Source organism: Prunus avium, chromosome 1, assembly GCF_965620075.1.
Source record: "Prunus avium chromosome 1, drPruAviu1.hap1.1, whole genome shotgun sequence".
Classification (NCBI taxonomy): Eukaryota; Viridiplantae; Streptophyta; class Magnoliopsida; order Rosales; family Rosaceae; genus Prunus; species Prunus avium.
In genome coordinates this window covers 5,780,268-5,795,467 of record NC_142284.1, presented here as the reverse complement: position 1 = coordinate 5,795,467, position 15,200 = coordinate 5,780,268, and the positions used below count along the sequence as shown (strand labels likewise).

The following is a 15,200-nucleotide window of genomic DNA, read 5'->3' as shown; positions in this document are numbered from 1 at the left end:
CCCAAGGGAGCTGAAAATCCTAGGTTGTATATTTATCGTTATGAAAATCATGAAAAATATGATATTCACAATTTAGTCTTGTAGTTCTTCGTCCATCCATTCCACATTTCAGTTCACCCATTAAAGGATGAAAATCAAACAACACTGCTAAGGAGGTTAAAAACTTTAAAAAAGAGAGGCGCGCAAGGCAGTAGCTCATAAACATACACCTGCCTATATCATAACACATTCAACTGTGGTGAAAATTTCCAACCCAATTTGTTATATATGAAATAAATGTACAACATGAGTAACAAGCTGGGTTTGTATCGACACTTTTAATGAGTTCTCATCATATCATAGAGTTCGTATACTTTTTGCATCTGTTATGGGGTTTTGTAAATCACCAGTACTCTTGGTGCCATCCAAAGTATGCCGTTTTGCAGATAGCCGGGGCCTCAGCTGCATGTTATACGAAATAATAAGAACCCAAAGACAAACCAGAAGGAAAAAAAAAAAGGTACACAAACTGATGTATTACACTCCAGTTGGCCATTAGCACAAGTTTGAGAGAATTTTAAAAGGGAATTTCAAGAACTTTGTAAATTTTAAAAAGGATTTTCAGGAACTTTGTTCCGACAAAAGCACATGAATTTAAGACTATGAAACATTATGTAAGTTTAGATATGCTAGAAATTCACTACAACAGATGTTTCCCCCAATAAGTTTGCAAAGGAATTAGTAATCATCAATTCAATAGTAAAATTTAATGTCTCAGCTCAATTCTCTCACTAAATCTATCCATACCTCCCCTAGAAAAAATGAACACACATAACTTGAACCGTACATTCTTGTATGTACCAACCATTAGCTCATTTTTATTTATTTTGGCCCATACCATCTGAGGTTCACCGTTACCCAAATATTTCAACATACTCGGGAAATATATCAACCTTTTTCTTTTCATTTTTTTTTCTTTAGGTTATCCTTTAAAATTTCAGTAGTTTCATTGAGTTATTTACACTGACCGTCTCAATATACTTCAGTTGCTTTAGAACTTGATCCGTTCCCAGTTCCTGAACCAGACACATAAAAGGCGAGTTTGCATTAGAGTTAATAATAGAAGTAATATAGAACAGACTATAAAACTATCAACCAAATCTGATAGGCATAAGAAAGATAAAATGATAGTGAAGTGTTTTCTACTAAGCCTTTTCACAATTAAAATATGCTGCCAAGACTAAACATTGAAGTTGAAGTTGCATCTCTTCACCAGATTCCTCTCATTCAAGTATCTCTTAACCAAAAACTCAACAATGACAACCTCAAAAATCCTAACCAAGTATAGAATCAAAGAAATTCTAAGTTTCTAACCCATGAACTAAAAACAACCTTCACATCATTGTCTTTTTATGAAAAAAATAAAGAGAATTTCAGTGTTTCGGATAATAGAAGTAACGGAGGAACAAGAAAGGTTTTAACATAAGATATAGTTATAGTAGTTAACTCTTCAACAAACTCAGATATGGTTTTGTGAAACAATTAAGATAACTTTGGTTTGGAGATGATGGCGGTAATGGAGGATACAAATGGTACTGATGGCTTTAAAGATTTAGGCACTAGAGGCTTGAGTAGGAATACTGTCGTGAAGACCACAGAATCTAGCAGTTGCAAAATGTGAGCACATTTGAGGACCCTGTCAGTAGAAATTTGATATTCATTTTCTTCTAAGAGTTTCATAATATGGCCCAAGTATCCAAAAATAATCTAAAAACCCGAGACATATGAAGACTGTCAGAGATATGTCCACCTGAGGCACATTACAATCAGCATGGCTTGGATCCCAAAGGATAGAGCAGAAGCACTCCCAGTCATCAGTTTGGACTTCAAAAAGAGGAGCCCTGCTATATGAGAATTTCCCATAATGTTAAAGATGTAGAACATAATCAACAAGAAGTAGAAAATCAATCTAAGAGAGCAAAAGAGATATAACACAAATTTTGATCAAATAGTATAAAACAAGTGCTGAATTTGTAACAAAACCTTTTTTAAGTGAAAAGCACGGCATTTTGGGGGTGGGAAGAAGGTTCGAGTCATTGAGGTTGTAGGGTGTTACCTGTAATTTGGGTTATTTGGATGGAAAGAAACGAGAGAAATCATAAAGTTTCAATCACTCTTCCAAAGTTTCATACTATGACTCATCATTTTCCTTTTGAGTATGTATGAATCATCAATTTTTGCCACTCAAGCATTTCCTTACCATCATACTATTATAAAATAATTTTGTTAGCCAAGAGACACCCTCGTCTCCTAAACATATCTGTGGGTCAATCAGAATTCCATCTGGTCCTAAAACCCTTTCTGTTCCCATCTTCCTTGATCCAAGGAGAAACTTTCATATAATCATCCTTCAATGACCTTCCATCGTTCTCACCACTCTTTATCATTTAACATTATTACAATTTTTAGTTTATCTCTACCTTAACTTTTCAAGTTCTTCGATATTACTTATTTGCTTACAGTAAGTTCTTGTAGCTTTTCTCCCCATCTTTCATGCCCATTATTTATTTTATTTTTGCTTGGATCCAGCTCTTCATCCATGCCACTTGAGCTAAGACTCATGAATCATGCCCATTTTAGAGTAAAAATCACTACATGTTTGACTTAGCATTCCATGCTACTCTTCACTTCCTCATCCATGCCCAATTATTGATCTGTTTGACAAATATTCTATGATTGATCATACCTCTGTTTTTACTCAGACGGCCTATCATTGCCACATCAGAACTCAAATTATATGTACAAGACATGACAACAAAAAAACATCCCCAGCGAGAAAAGAAGGGGGAGAAGTGCAGCTTCAACTTTGTACAATATGCCAGTATCTAGACATTAACATAAGAAAAGATTGCAATTGCACTGGGGACAGTCAAATAACTTTATAATTATCAAATTTGACAAGTCACAAACAACTTTCCTTCATTTATATCAGTGTTTCATGTTCTCCATTAAAGTAATTTTGCCAAATAATAATACTATACATATTTTTCAGAAAAATTTCCAACCAAACAGTCAAATCATAACCATCACAGGTTCCAATTAAGTGCTAAGTTAACATAAAACCATAAACAAATTACCTGCGCCACTTTCCACAAATAGTTCCATTTGCACTATCTACAACTTCTCGACATTGAAGCCAATTACCTATAGAGCTAACTCTAGAAAGTTTTTTGCAGTTCAGCGCCTACAATGAAAAATGGCCATTGCTCAATAGAATTTCCAAATCATCCTTGCTAAATGAAAATGCTGATTACAAATGCAGACACATCAGGGACTTACATTCAATCTAACATACTCTGAAGAATCTAATTCCAATGGTTCGCCAATGCCATCAATATCACTATATCAAACAAAACAATAAAAACTGTAACTTGTAAGCAGCATGCCAAAAGAGAGAAAATAGCAATTCAAAAAAGGGCAGGAGATGATGAAAATGTTTCTTTCCATAAAGCGCAGGAAAACAGAAGATCCCACACAAATAGCTATGAAGAAGGACAATCAACAAATTCTTCAGGAATACAACCAGCACACAGAAGGAGATCTTTCCTACCTGGCATGCTAAGTGCTTTGAAAACAAGGATATATGACAAAATAACTAAGGAAAACTACTTACGCTACTATAAACCACATAATGGAACAATCAGAAAGTCAAAGAACCAACTCAACTGTAACTTAGAGTGGAAAGGAGGAGTGACAAGGAAAGAAGGCAGCCTATAAATTTAACAAGGTTATCCATCCAATTTGTGAAGGCAGTATGCATTTAACCCGCATCAAAAGTTTCAAAAAGTTAAGAATAAATTATTGAATGAACATACTCATTTATTGGGCCTGACCAGTCAGGAACTTCCGCTTGAAACCCTTTGCCAAACCGAACACTGGTTGCATACGGCTCACTGTCTCTTAACATTAACAGTATAGGATTCACTTGGCCTTTAGATGATGCATTCCTGCACATGACACTGGTGATATTCGGTGATTTTTTAGCCACTTTCTCCTTTAAAATTTGCTTCTTTCTCAAACAAGAATGGCAGAACCATTCATCAAAAGGTACTGTCTTTATACGGGGGTGGCAGCATGACATGTGAAATGCCTCTTCACAATTATCACAAATCAGCATTTTCAGAGCAGTTCCTGCACGACTACAAATTTTGCATGACCGATGACAGCTGTCACTGCTACTGGTACCAGTGTCTTCAGCAGAACGACAAATCCTGGTAGCCTGAACATCCCCAAGCAGTCCATGGCTTCTAAGAATAGAGATGCATAGATCCTTTTCAGACAGCTCTCCCACAGCCTCCATGACTATCACACTAGAAGAGGAGCACTCACCATTTTCATCTACTTCAGTCTTCATGGAAGTTGAAGCATGCTCCATATTTGACTTTGATGATGAGCAACTATCATTTACGCTGTTTACCTCTAACACTTTTCGCACATTGTTTTTAAGTGCTTCATCAGAAACTAATTCCTCACCAACAGAACATCCATTAAAAGATTCTGAACTTAAAACATGAGACTCTCTATTGCATAAATGAGTAGACGCTCGAGTGGCTTTAGTTTCATGCTCTATGTGCGAATCAACAAGTTGTTTCTTAGCAGCAATTGAAGGAACGATAAAATTTACAAAAGAACGATAATCACCAGTTCTTGTGTTTTCTCGATCTTCTGAAAATATGGTGACAGAGTTTCCTCCTAATTTCTTCCTTTTATATACGAGATTAGGTGCACTACTTTCAGACATTATTCTGACTGCTGACAGATGCTCCATATTTGACTTTGATGATGAGCAACTATCATTTACGCTGTTTACCTCTAAAACTTTTTGCACATTGTTTTTAGGTGCTTCATCAGAAAGTAATTCCTCACCAACAGAACATCCATTAAAAGATTCTGAATTTAAAACATGAGACTCTCTATTGCATAAATGAGGAGACGCTCGAGTGGCTTTCGTTTCATGCTCTGTGTGCGAATCAACAAGTTGTTTCTTACCAGTTCTTGTGTTTTCTCGATCATCTGACGGAACATTAAAATTTACAAAAGAAAGATAATCACCAGTTCTTGTGTTTCCTCGATCTTCTGAAAATATGGTGACAGAGTTTCCTCGTAATTTCCTCCTTTTATATACGAGATTAGGTGCACTACTTTCAGACATTATACTGACTGCTGACAGCTGGGAAGAACCTCTTGGAAAAAGTAAGGAGGGCAAATCATCAGTATTCTTGTTTTCCTTTGAGTTTAGTTGAGCTTTTCTGCAGCTGCAATGAGAGTCGCATTTTGTACACATCTGCCAAGTTTCAGCACCAGGCACCCAATTACATAAGACATCTTGTAACCCATGGTTAGATACACAAAATAGAGCAGCTTCAATTGAACTAGCAAGGGAACTCTGTATTAACATTTTCACCTGAAACAACCTCACTAATATCTGGTGCACGTTCTTATAAAGTCCCAGAGTAATTCACCCTCTTATATGTTTGAAATAGGAGTTTCATATATTACTGAAAGGGGCATCCCCAAAAGTCATCTCCATTCTATTGCACCAACCTCTGATTCCAAGAAGAAGAAAAAATGTCAGTTTAAACACAGGAATCAAACTCTAGACCTTCATGCGCTTCCTTTGAATTTTTAAGACAAGTTTTTCAACGCAGAAGGTTTTAATTTCAAAACACCAAGCGAGCGCAAGGAAGAATGTAATCCAAAATGGGGAATAAAGAAAAAGAAAAAGTCAGACTATCTTCATCTTCCAATCAAATAGTAACCTAAAAAAGTCATGTTTCACTTCCATAATGAATGCTCTATCCCCGCAAAATAACAAAAAATTTGCTCCAGCCACAGACACCATGAAGAACGCAACAGTGGACTCCAACTTATATTATTAGTCTTCTTGACAAACCATACATGAACTCCACAAACACATCAGCTGTAGCTATCATCACTGAAGGAATTCCAAAACGACAGTGTGTGTGTGTGTGTGTGTGTGTGTGTGTGTGAGAGAGAGAGAGAGAGAGAGAGAGAGAGAGAAGATTAAAAATAGCATCCTTTCCTAGCAAACATGCAACAAAGAAATAGTGATTTACAGATTCCTCTGCTTGCTTTCACATACACAACTGACGGACAAGAGCGAGTTGTCCAATTGCATTATCTATTGTTCAAACCTTACCCAAAGATGCTGTACAGGCAAAAGAAGATGCCTTAGGTGGGGCAGCATGACACAAAATTTCTTTCCGCGGAAAGAGCAACATTTTTCTTTTTCAGATGCGTATCCTAATTAAAAATCATAATAATTAGACAAACTAAACATTGAGAAATGCTATATGTAATAAAAACGCAGTCTGCTACAAACACCAAATTCAAGGTGAGTGAATTATTGTGTAATGCAACACGTAACTTCAAAAATTCAACTGGCATGTCCACCTGTAAACATAATGCAGTAAAACTTCGTACAACTCTACATATTTCCCTCATTTATTTCCTGCACATACTTAGATGACCATCTTTTTATATTCCAATACTTGGAAACCTAATAAAATTGAAAATTAAGATTGTTTATATTTAAGGAATGCCACTTACAAGGAAACTATTTGCATGAAACCAAAAAATAAAATGTTCTTGCACATATAGAACCTATTAACTAGTACCATCCCGTTTAGATCAAATATTCGATCATCAGAATCCTATAATGAATGATGTTCCCTGTCCCAAATCTTTCTAGTGAAAAGAGCCCGGATTCAAACCCAAAAGAGCACTAACAAAAGTCTTCGCGCCCCATTAAAACTCCACCTCACCCACCATCCCCCAGTCCACCAACCTTTCCTCCAATTAAAGTCTTAAAAGAAATCCTTCACCAAACCCAGTTCCTAGTCATTCAAATTTTCTTAGACGTTCAAACATACGATTTCAATAGGTACACCTCCATCATACACCAAACCATTCTCATCAGCTGCAAAATAAAACAAGGGGTATTTTCCACATCAAGTATGATGCATAACATGTACTTGCCTACCAACTGTTATCTGAAATCCGTAATCTGCTACCACTTGATATAACAACCTTTGTCCTCCAAGCACCGAACTCCTCATCAGAATTCTTTTCCAAATCATATCTCCACAAGCTCTCCAAGTCCTCAGCATAAAAGCAACTGAACTTCAGTTTTCCAAGCCCCTGTTCTTCCTCAAGAGGAAACCAGTACTTCAACCCATCAAATTATTCAAAACTTTCAAACCCCTAGAAAAGGAGAATTGATGCACTGCAATGATTTAGTTATTAATCACAACAAGCTCTATGGATACTGGAAAGACCCATAACTTACAATATGTAAGCACAAGGACAACATAAAGTACTCACTTTGTAGCCTTCAATATCCAAGATGATACATCAAAATTTGTCCAAACTGACACCAGGTATATATTAATAATAAATTGTTACATCAATACAGCACCCAGTATCAGCACCATCTTATTGCCATCTACAATCAACATATTTGACACATCTAAGTTTCCCTTTAAGACTAAAAGAAATAATAAACTTGACTGTGCAAAATGTAACCAGAAGAGAATACCTAAAACAGAATAAGGTTGTGGGCATGAGCCACCAACTCATAAAGCATAACTGTAAGTAAAACTTTTGGTTCTTTTTGTCAACTTAACATATTATCTATGTCTTGGACAAATATGTGCAGTCTATTTGCCTACAACTTCTCCATATAGTCAATAACCCATCATCTACTGCGGTGTATGAAGAATTTTCTCGTTTTTCCTTCCAGATGCACAATAAATTGAAAAAAGAACATATTAATTGATATAGGATATGGGTGAACTGTAGATTTAGGCAGATTAGCGGAAGCGAAAACAATGAAAACAGAAAATTAAATGAATAAAGATAGGTATGGAATCACTCCAGGGGCTTCACACTCGTCCTTGGCTTCACACTAAGGGGTTTGGCTTCAAACCAGAATTCCAATCTCTGGAAAATAAACTTTACTCAATAACTCAACTCTGAATTCAAAAGAACTACATGGGGGGTATTTATAGCAAACTAAAACCTAGAGACAATGGGATAAAAATCCCTTGATAAAACTGAAATCCTAACCCAAATAAATTAGGAAACTAGAAATCTGGAAAAACTAGAAATCCTACTGAGATCTGGAAAACCAAAAAATCCTACTGTGGAAAACTAGAGAACCTAGGAAACTAACAAAGAAGGAAAGCTGCTCTAAAATTTCAACCCAACCATAATGATAATGTTGGATTGGCTGATCATTTCCTCCTTCGTTGATAAACCTTAAGAGGTTTGTTATGGATGTTCGGATCATTAATTAGACAGATTTGACACTTATTTACTCAGAAATGCTATATGGACTAAAACTTAGTATATCTATTTCACAAATTGCAAGGAGACATGCTACCAAGACCAAATTCAAGGTGGGTTGGGTAGTGTGTAATGCAATACACAACTTTAAATTCAACACATCTCTTATGCAATATCGTAGAACACCACATGTTTCCTTCACTAGTTTCCTGCACATGCTTAGACGCATGTCTTTATTTTCTCGTAGTGCTTGAAAATTTATTAACATTGAAAAATACAGATTCTTTGCATTCAAGTATTACTACTTAAAAGGAAACTGTTTATACGACACCAATAGGGAATCTAGATATATACATGCAATTTAAATTTTACCAAATTTTGGAGCTTCTATAAAGTAAAAACATGCACGAAATAGCTATATATATCAAACAGAATATAGAAGTAAAAACAGCATTACAGTGACTCTAACCAAATCTTAAAAATGTTTGGAACATAAACTTGCCAAATTCTCTACTTTTCCAATGCTTTCTTCATAGACACCGTGATGGATGGGAAATAAATACAAAGACCACATAAAACTCAATCACTCAAACTGTTCCACACACACCTACTGAAATCTGCTTCTGATAATAAGTGAGATTCAACAACAATTTCAGGCACCAGAAACAAAGGTTACAGATTCTCTTTTCCTTTGTTCTTATATCAAAACTAAACCAACTTAGTGTGAATTCCATCTAATAACTGATGGGCAGAGACATACAAATGGACCCAATTTCGTCAACCCCAAAGGGAAAAGCGAGCCCAGATCCGTATCTCAAATGGGGTTTATAATAAACCGTTTATCTCAATTCCAACAATAAATGGAATCAATGATTGCAATTAATCGACCAAATTCATAGGGCAAAATTATGACATGCAACAAAGAGTAAAGCATATCAAACTAAACTAAGAAAACGAAGAACAAGAAAAAAAGAAAAAAAAAAAAAAAAAAAAAAGAAATTGGCACAACATTACCATGGATGTCCAAAGGCCCAACACAGAGAAGAAGAGGAACTTTTTCGTTTCTTGAACGCTTTCAACTAGAAATGAGAATGTTGCAGAGGAGCATTTGGCTGTTCTGTTCTGTTGACAGACAGAGAAGAAGAACAAGGGTTTACGGAAACAAACGAAGACGGTGGGAGATGGGTTTTATGGCCTTTACACTTTGGCTTTGGGTTTTTTCTTTGGTATGGTTCAAAAACCAAACCAATTTGATTAACCAATTTAACCCAATCAATTTATTTATTTATTTATTTATTTATTCCTCAATTTGTATCTAAATTGAAATTAAACTATTATAAATACCTTTGGGCCGAGTCACCTTAATACTATTTTCCAGCCTAAAGAAGAGAATTGGTTGTAGATGTATCAAGAACATAACAATTTAATTCTACAATGAGGCTAAACTTAATCAAATGACCAGCGACAAAGCTATCCTCTATAAAAGTACAGATCTTGCACATCAAGCGTGACCATCCCAAATAAGAGTAAAAAGAGATTGGCATGCATGATCATGTTGTTTAACCAATTATTGTTTACCCCAAATAGCTCTACCATAGCAATAGGTCAAGAAATTGTGTTAGATGCGAGCATGCCATTATTAGCATTCGAGACAGTCTAATAGATTGATTAATAAATGATAACTTGCGTCTTAAGTAATCCGACTCTCAATCAAACTACTGAATTCCGAGTGGGGAACTAGCATAGATTAGTTCCTATCTATTTAAGGACTATTATTTGGTGTAAATAGGAAGTGGCGAATTCGATTCAATCATAAACAGTTACGAAATAGAATAACAAAGTCTGAATCACTACTATAAAAGTAATAGCAACAAATCTTGTTATGGAATGGATACATAACATGAAAACAAACCAAATTAAACTGAAAGAAAGCAATGAAAACCGGATTTGGCCGAAGAGTCGTTAATTTGGACTGTGACTAGTTGCAGTAGAGAAACAAGAATTACATATGGGATTGATCATCAACTAGAAATTATACCAAAAGCAAGGCTATGGTAAAATTTCGCATGAGTTGTCAACTGGTTTGGAATTCTATTTGGGATCAATGTGATCAATTTGATATAAATTATGATAATTATGGTTAGGATCTTTCTCTCTTCTTTCTCTCTTCCTTTTCTGGATCTTCCGAAAACATGGTGACAGAGTTTCTTCGTAATTTCCTCCTTTTATATACGAGATTAGGTGCACTCCTTTCAGACATTATACTGACTGCTGACAGCTGGGAAGAACCTCTTGGAAAAAGTAAGGAGGGCAAATCATCAGTATTCTTGTTTTCCTTTGAGTTTAGTTGAGCTTTTCTGCAGCTGCAATGAGAGTCGCATTTTGTACACATCTGCCAAGTTTCAGCACCAGGCACCCAATTACATAAGACATCTTGTAACCCATGGTTAGATACACAAAATAGAGCAGCTTCAATTGAACTAGCAAGGGAACTCTGTATTAACATTTTCACCTGGAACAACCTCACTAATATCTGGTGCACGTTCTTATAAAGTCCCAGAGTAATTCACCCTCTTATATGTTTGAAATAGGAGTTTCATATATTACTGAAGAGGCATCCCCAAATGCTATTGCACCAACCTCTGTTTTCAAGAAGGAAAAAAAATGTCAGTTTAAACACAGGAATCAAACTCTAGAACTTCATGCACTTCCTTTTAATTTTTAAGACAAGTTTTTCAATGCATAAGGTTTTAATTTCAAAACAACAAGCGAGCGCAAGGAAGAACGCAATCCAAAATGGGGAATAAAGAAAAAGAAAAAGTCAGACTATCTTCATCTTCCAATCAAATGGTAACCTAAAAAAGTCATGTTTCACTTCCATAATGAATGCTCCATTCCCTCAAGATAACAAAAAATTTGCTCCAGCCACAGACACCATGAAGAACGCAATGGTGGACTCCAACTTATGTTATTAGTCTTCTTGACAAACCATACATGAACTCCACAAACACATCAGCTGTAGCTATCATCACCCAAGGAATTCCAAAAAGACTCTGTGTGTGTGTGTGTGTGTGAGAGAGAGAGAGAGAGAGAGAGAGAGAGAGAATGAAAAATAGCATCATTTCCTAGCAAACATGCAAGAAAGAAATAGTGATTTACAGATTCCTCTGCTTGCTTTCACATACACAACTTATGGACAAGAGCGAGTTGTCCGATTACATTATCTATTATTAAAACCTTACCCAAAGATGCTGTACAAGCAAAAGAAGCTGCCTTAGGTGGGGCAGCATTACACAAAATTTCTTTCCACGGAACGAGCAAGTATTGAACACCAAATGGATTCCCTTTAGTATGGTTTATCCTTAAACTCCCCCATTTTGGATAAGCCACATTTCATCCCCTCACCTCCAATATTACTCCCTAAGAGAAGTTTGAAAAAATTAAAAACACCCCATAAATAATTAAAATAAAATTGTTACAAGGTGCTAACATAAGTCATATAGAGACGGTGCATCCCATTGAAATTGTAAAGAGAAGAAGACCCAATTAAAAAAAAAAACATAAGTATTTATATGTCCCCTAGAAATAGAATAATCCTCTCGATGAATTTCCTTTAACTCCTTTAATGCAACACGTAACTTCAAAAATTCAACTGTCATGTCCACCTGTAAACATAATGCAGTAAAACTTTACTCAATAACTCAACTCTGAATTCCAAAGAACTACGTGGGGGGTATTTATAGCAAACTAAAACCTAGAGACAATAGGATAAAAATCCCTTGATAAAACTAGAAATCCTATTGAGATCTGGAAAACTACAAAATACTACTGAAATGTGGAAAACTAGAGAACCTAGGAAACTAACAAAGAAGGAAAGCTGCTCTAAAATTTCAACCCAACCATAATGATAATGTTGGATTGGCTGATTGTTTCCTCCTTCATTGATAAACCTTAAGAGGTTTGTTATGGATGTCCACGTCATTAATTAGACAGATTTGACACTTATTTACTCAGAAATGCTATATGGACTAAAACTTAGCATATCTATTTCACAAATTGCAAGGAGACATGCTACCAAGACCAAATTCAAGGTGGGTTGGGTAGTGTGTAAAGCTATACACAACTTTAAATTTAACACGTCTCTTATGCAATATCATAGAACACTACATGTTTCCTTCACTAGTTTCCTGCACACGCTTAGACACATTTCTTTATTTTCTCATAGTGTTTGAAAAATTAATACATTGAAAAATACAGATTCTTTGCATTCAAGTATCACTACTTAAAAGGAAACTGTTTATATGACACCAATAGGGAATCTAGATACATACATGCAATTAAAATTTTACCAAATTTTGGAGCTTCTATAAAGTAAAAACATGCACGAAATAGCTATATATATCAAACAGAATATAGAAAGAAAACAGCATTACAGTGACTCTAACCAAATCTTAAAAATTTTTGGAGAACATAAACTTGCCAAATTCTCTACTTTTCCAATGCTGTCTTCATAGACACCGTGATGGATGGGAAATAAATACAAAGACCACAGAAAAATCAATCACTCAAACTGTTCCACACACACCTACTGAAGTCTGCCTCTGATAGTAAGTGAGATTCAACAACAATTTCAGGCACCAGAAACAAAGGTTACAGATTCTCTTTTACTTTTTTCTTATATCAAAACTAAACCAACGTAGCGTGAATTCCATCTAATAACTGATGGCCACAGACATGCAAATGGACCCAATTTCGTCAACCCCAAAAGGGTAAAGCGAGCCCAAATCCGTATCTCAAATGGGGTTTATCTCAATATAAATGGCATCAATGATTGCAATTAATCGAACAAATTCATAGCGCAAAATTATGACATGCAACAAAGAGTAAAGCATATCAAACTAAACTAAGAAAACGAAGAACAAGAAAAAGAAAAAGAAATTGGCACAACATTACCATGGATGGCCAATCCAAAGGCCCGACACAGAGAAGAAGAGGAACATTTTCGTTTCTTGAACGCTTTCAACTAGAAATGAGAATGTTGCAGAGGAGCATTTGGCTGTTCTGTTGACAGACAGAGAAGAGGAACAAGGGTTTACGGAAGCAAACGTAGACGGTGGGAAATGGGTTTTATGGCCTTTACACTTGGCTTTGGGGTTTTCTTTGATATGGTTCAAAAACCAAACTAATTTGATTAACCAATTTAACCCAAAAATGTTTGCCCAAAAAAAAAATTTAACCCAAAAAAGTTTAATTGATATTTTTTTTCTTTCTCAATTTGTATCTAAATTGAAAGTAAAATATTATAAAGGGTTAAATACTTTTTTGGTCACTGGGTTTTACATTAAAATTCAATTTGGTCACTTATAAAAAGAATTAGCCAAATTGGTCATTATATTTCCTAGAGTTTACAATTTATAGACATTTTATTATCTTCCGTCAAGTACAGTTTTTTATTTTTATTTCCTTAGGAAGCACATTCAATCTTCTCTTTCTAACTCAACTAGTTGTGGTATATTGTGCTATTAGGGTTGAATAAATTGAGGGAAATCTTGGGTTGAAATCAAAATTGTGAAGTATAAGGAAAATAAAAAAGCTAAACCAAATTAAAATGAAATAAACAATTTACCAATATATTTTGATGCCCTATCACCTTGATTACGTTTCATTATTGCCATTCAAAGTCGCAATAGGGCTCTCACTTAATCGATTCACACTTCAATATAGAGCACCAAAATATAATAGAGGAACAAGATTGAACAAGCTTCCTAGAAAACTAAAAATAAAAACTGCATTTAACGAAAGATAATGGAATGTCTATAAATTGTAAACTCTGGGAAACACAGTGACCAATTTTGCTAAATTTTTTTTCTTAGTGACTAAATTGAATTTTCGTGTAAAACCTCTGGGCTGAGTCACCTTAACACTATTTTCCAGCCTAAAAAAGAAAACTGGTTGTAGACGTATCAAGAACATAATAATTTAATTCTACAATGGGGCTAAACTTAATCAAATGACCGGCAACAAAGTTATCCTCTATAAAAGCATAAGATCTTGCACATCAAGCGTGACCATGCCTAATAAGAGTAAAAAGAGATTGACATGCATGATCATGTTGTTAAACCAATTATTGTTTACCCTAAATAGCTCTGGTTGTAGCAATACGTCAAGAAATTGTGTGAGATGCGAGCATGCCACTATTAGCATTCGAGAAAGTCTATTAGATTGATTAATAAATAATAACTTGTGTCCAAAGGCCCAATTGATAGATAATCTGTGGTTTGTTTTTGTAAGATAGATCCCAACATAATCTTGTCATATGCTTGAACGAAATTTTTTTAAGTTTTGTTGTTAATTGAAAATAGTTAATGATGATCATTATATAACATTGGAATTGTTTTAATGGATTTAGACTTTTAAATGGGGGCGAAGTACATGCAAATACTATCAAGTTTATGCAGTTTCAGCTTACAGTCAATGTTGTAGCACTAACTACAAATTTCATGTCGGCGGTTTTCTATGGTCATGTTCCATTAAATGTTGAAGTGATGCAAGGACTCCTTATGGAACCTGGGTAGCATTTCTTTGATAAAATATAATGATATACATGGTTTTCCTCAAAGGACTTCCATCACATGTTATTCTTCCTCTCCTTGAGAGGTAAATATAAGGTTACATTGTGTATACAATAAGAAATATAATTAATTTTTATTACCTAAGAATAAGTCAGCTATAAAAAGTAGTAGGAAAGGAAAAACCAAAAACTATATTAATTCCAAACCAGAAAAACTATATTAATTGCTTATGCCAACACTCCCTTTCAAGTTCGCTAGATACTGCATCGATAAAAGTATCAT

General features: G+C 35.1%; 1 protein-coding gene and 1 long non-coding RNA gene across 14 annotated transcripts; both read right to left on the bottom strand.

Moving 5' to 3' along the window:
• Positions 1-236: 236 nt before the first annotated feature.
• On the bottom strand, positions 237-9,589 carry LOC110758366 (uncharacterized). 13 transcript variants are annotated; one of them, XM_021960212.2, is made up of 11 exons: positions 9,361-9,589; positions 7,384-7,504; positions 7,039-7,285; positions 6,200-6,303; positions 5,454-5,585; positions 3,855-5,323; positions 3,319-3,379; positions 3,117-3,223; positions 1,790-1,880; positions 1,008-1,055; positions 237-441 (listed from the first exon to the last, which is right to left on the bottom strand). In XM_021960212.2, the coding sequence occupies exons 6-11, from the start codon at positions 5,321-5,323 to the stop codon at positions 337-339; spliced, it is 1,881 nt and encodes a 626-aa protein (XP_021815904.1). In that variant the 5' UTR covers positions 5,454-5,585; positions 6,200-6,303; positions 7,039-7,285; positions 7,384-7,504; positions 9,361-9,589; the 3' UTR covers positions 237-336. The 13 variants fall into 13 exon arrangements, with proteins under 13 accessions (XP_021815904.1, XP_088110514.1, XP_021815899.1 ...); XM_088254388.1 differs by having other exon boundaries at positions 5,444-5,585; positions 9,361-9,588; XM_021960207.2 differs by having other exon boundaries at positions 5,444-5,585; positions 7,090-7,285; positions 9,361-9,588.
• Positions 9,590-10,728: 1,139 nt separating this feature from the next.
• On the bottom strand, positions 10,729-13,500 carry LOC110758368 (uncharacterized). The gene is made up of 3 exons (XR_002526937.2): positions 13,300-13,500; positions 10,859-10,988; positions 10,729-10,738 (listed from the first exon to the last, which is right to left on the bottom strand). It is a non-coding gene; the product is annotated as an uncharacterized LOC110758368 (long non-coding RNA).
• Positions 13,501-15,200: the final 1,700 nt, after the last annotated feature.

Coding starts and splice junctions, on each gene's coding strand:
- LOC110758366 (XM_021960212.2), bottom strand. CDS start 5,323: ATGTGTACAAAATGCGACTCTCATTGCAGCTGCAGAAAAGCTCAACTA. Junction 1,881..3,116: donor ATTTGTGGAAAGTGGCGCAG/GTAATTTGTTTA, acceptor CTCATATAGCAG/GGCTCCTCTTTTTGAAGTCC. Junction 442..1,007: donor AACTGAAGTATATTGAGACG/GTCAGTGTAAAT, acceptor TATAACATGCAG/CTGAGGCCCCGGCTATCTGC.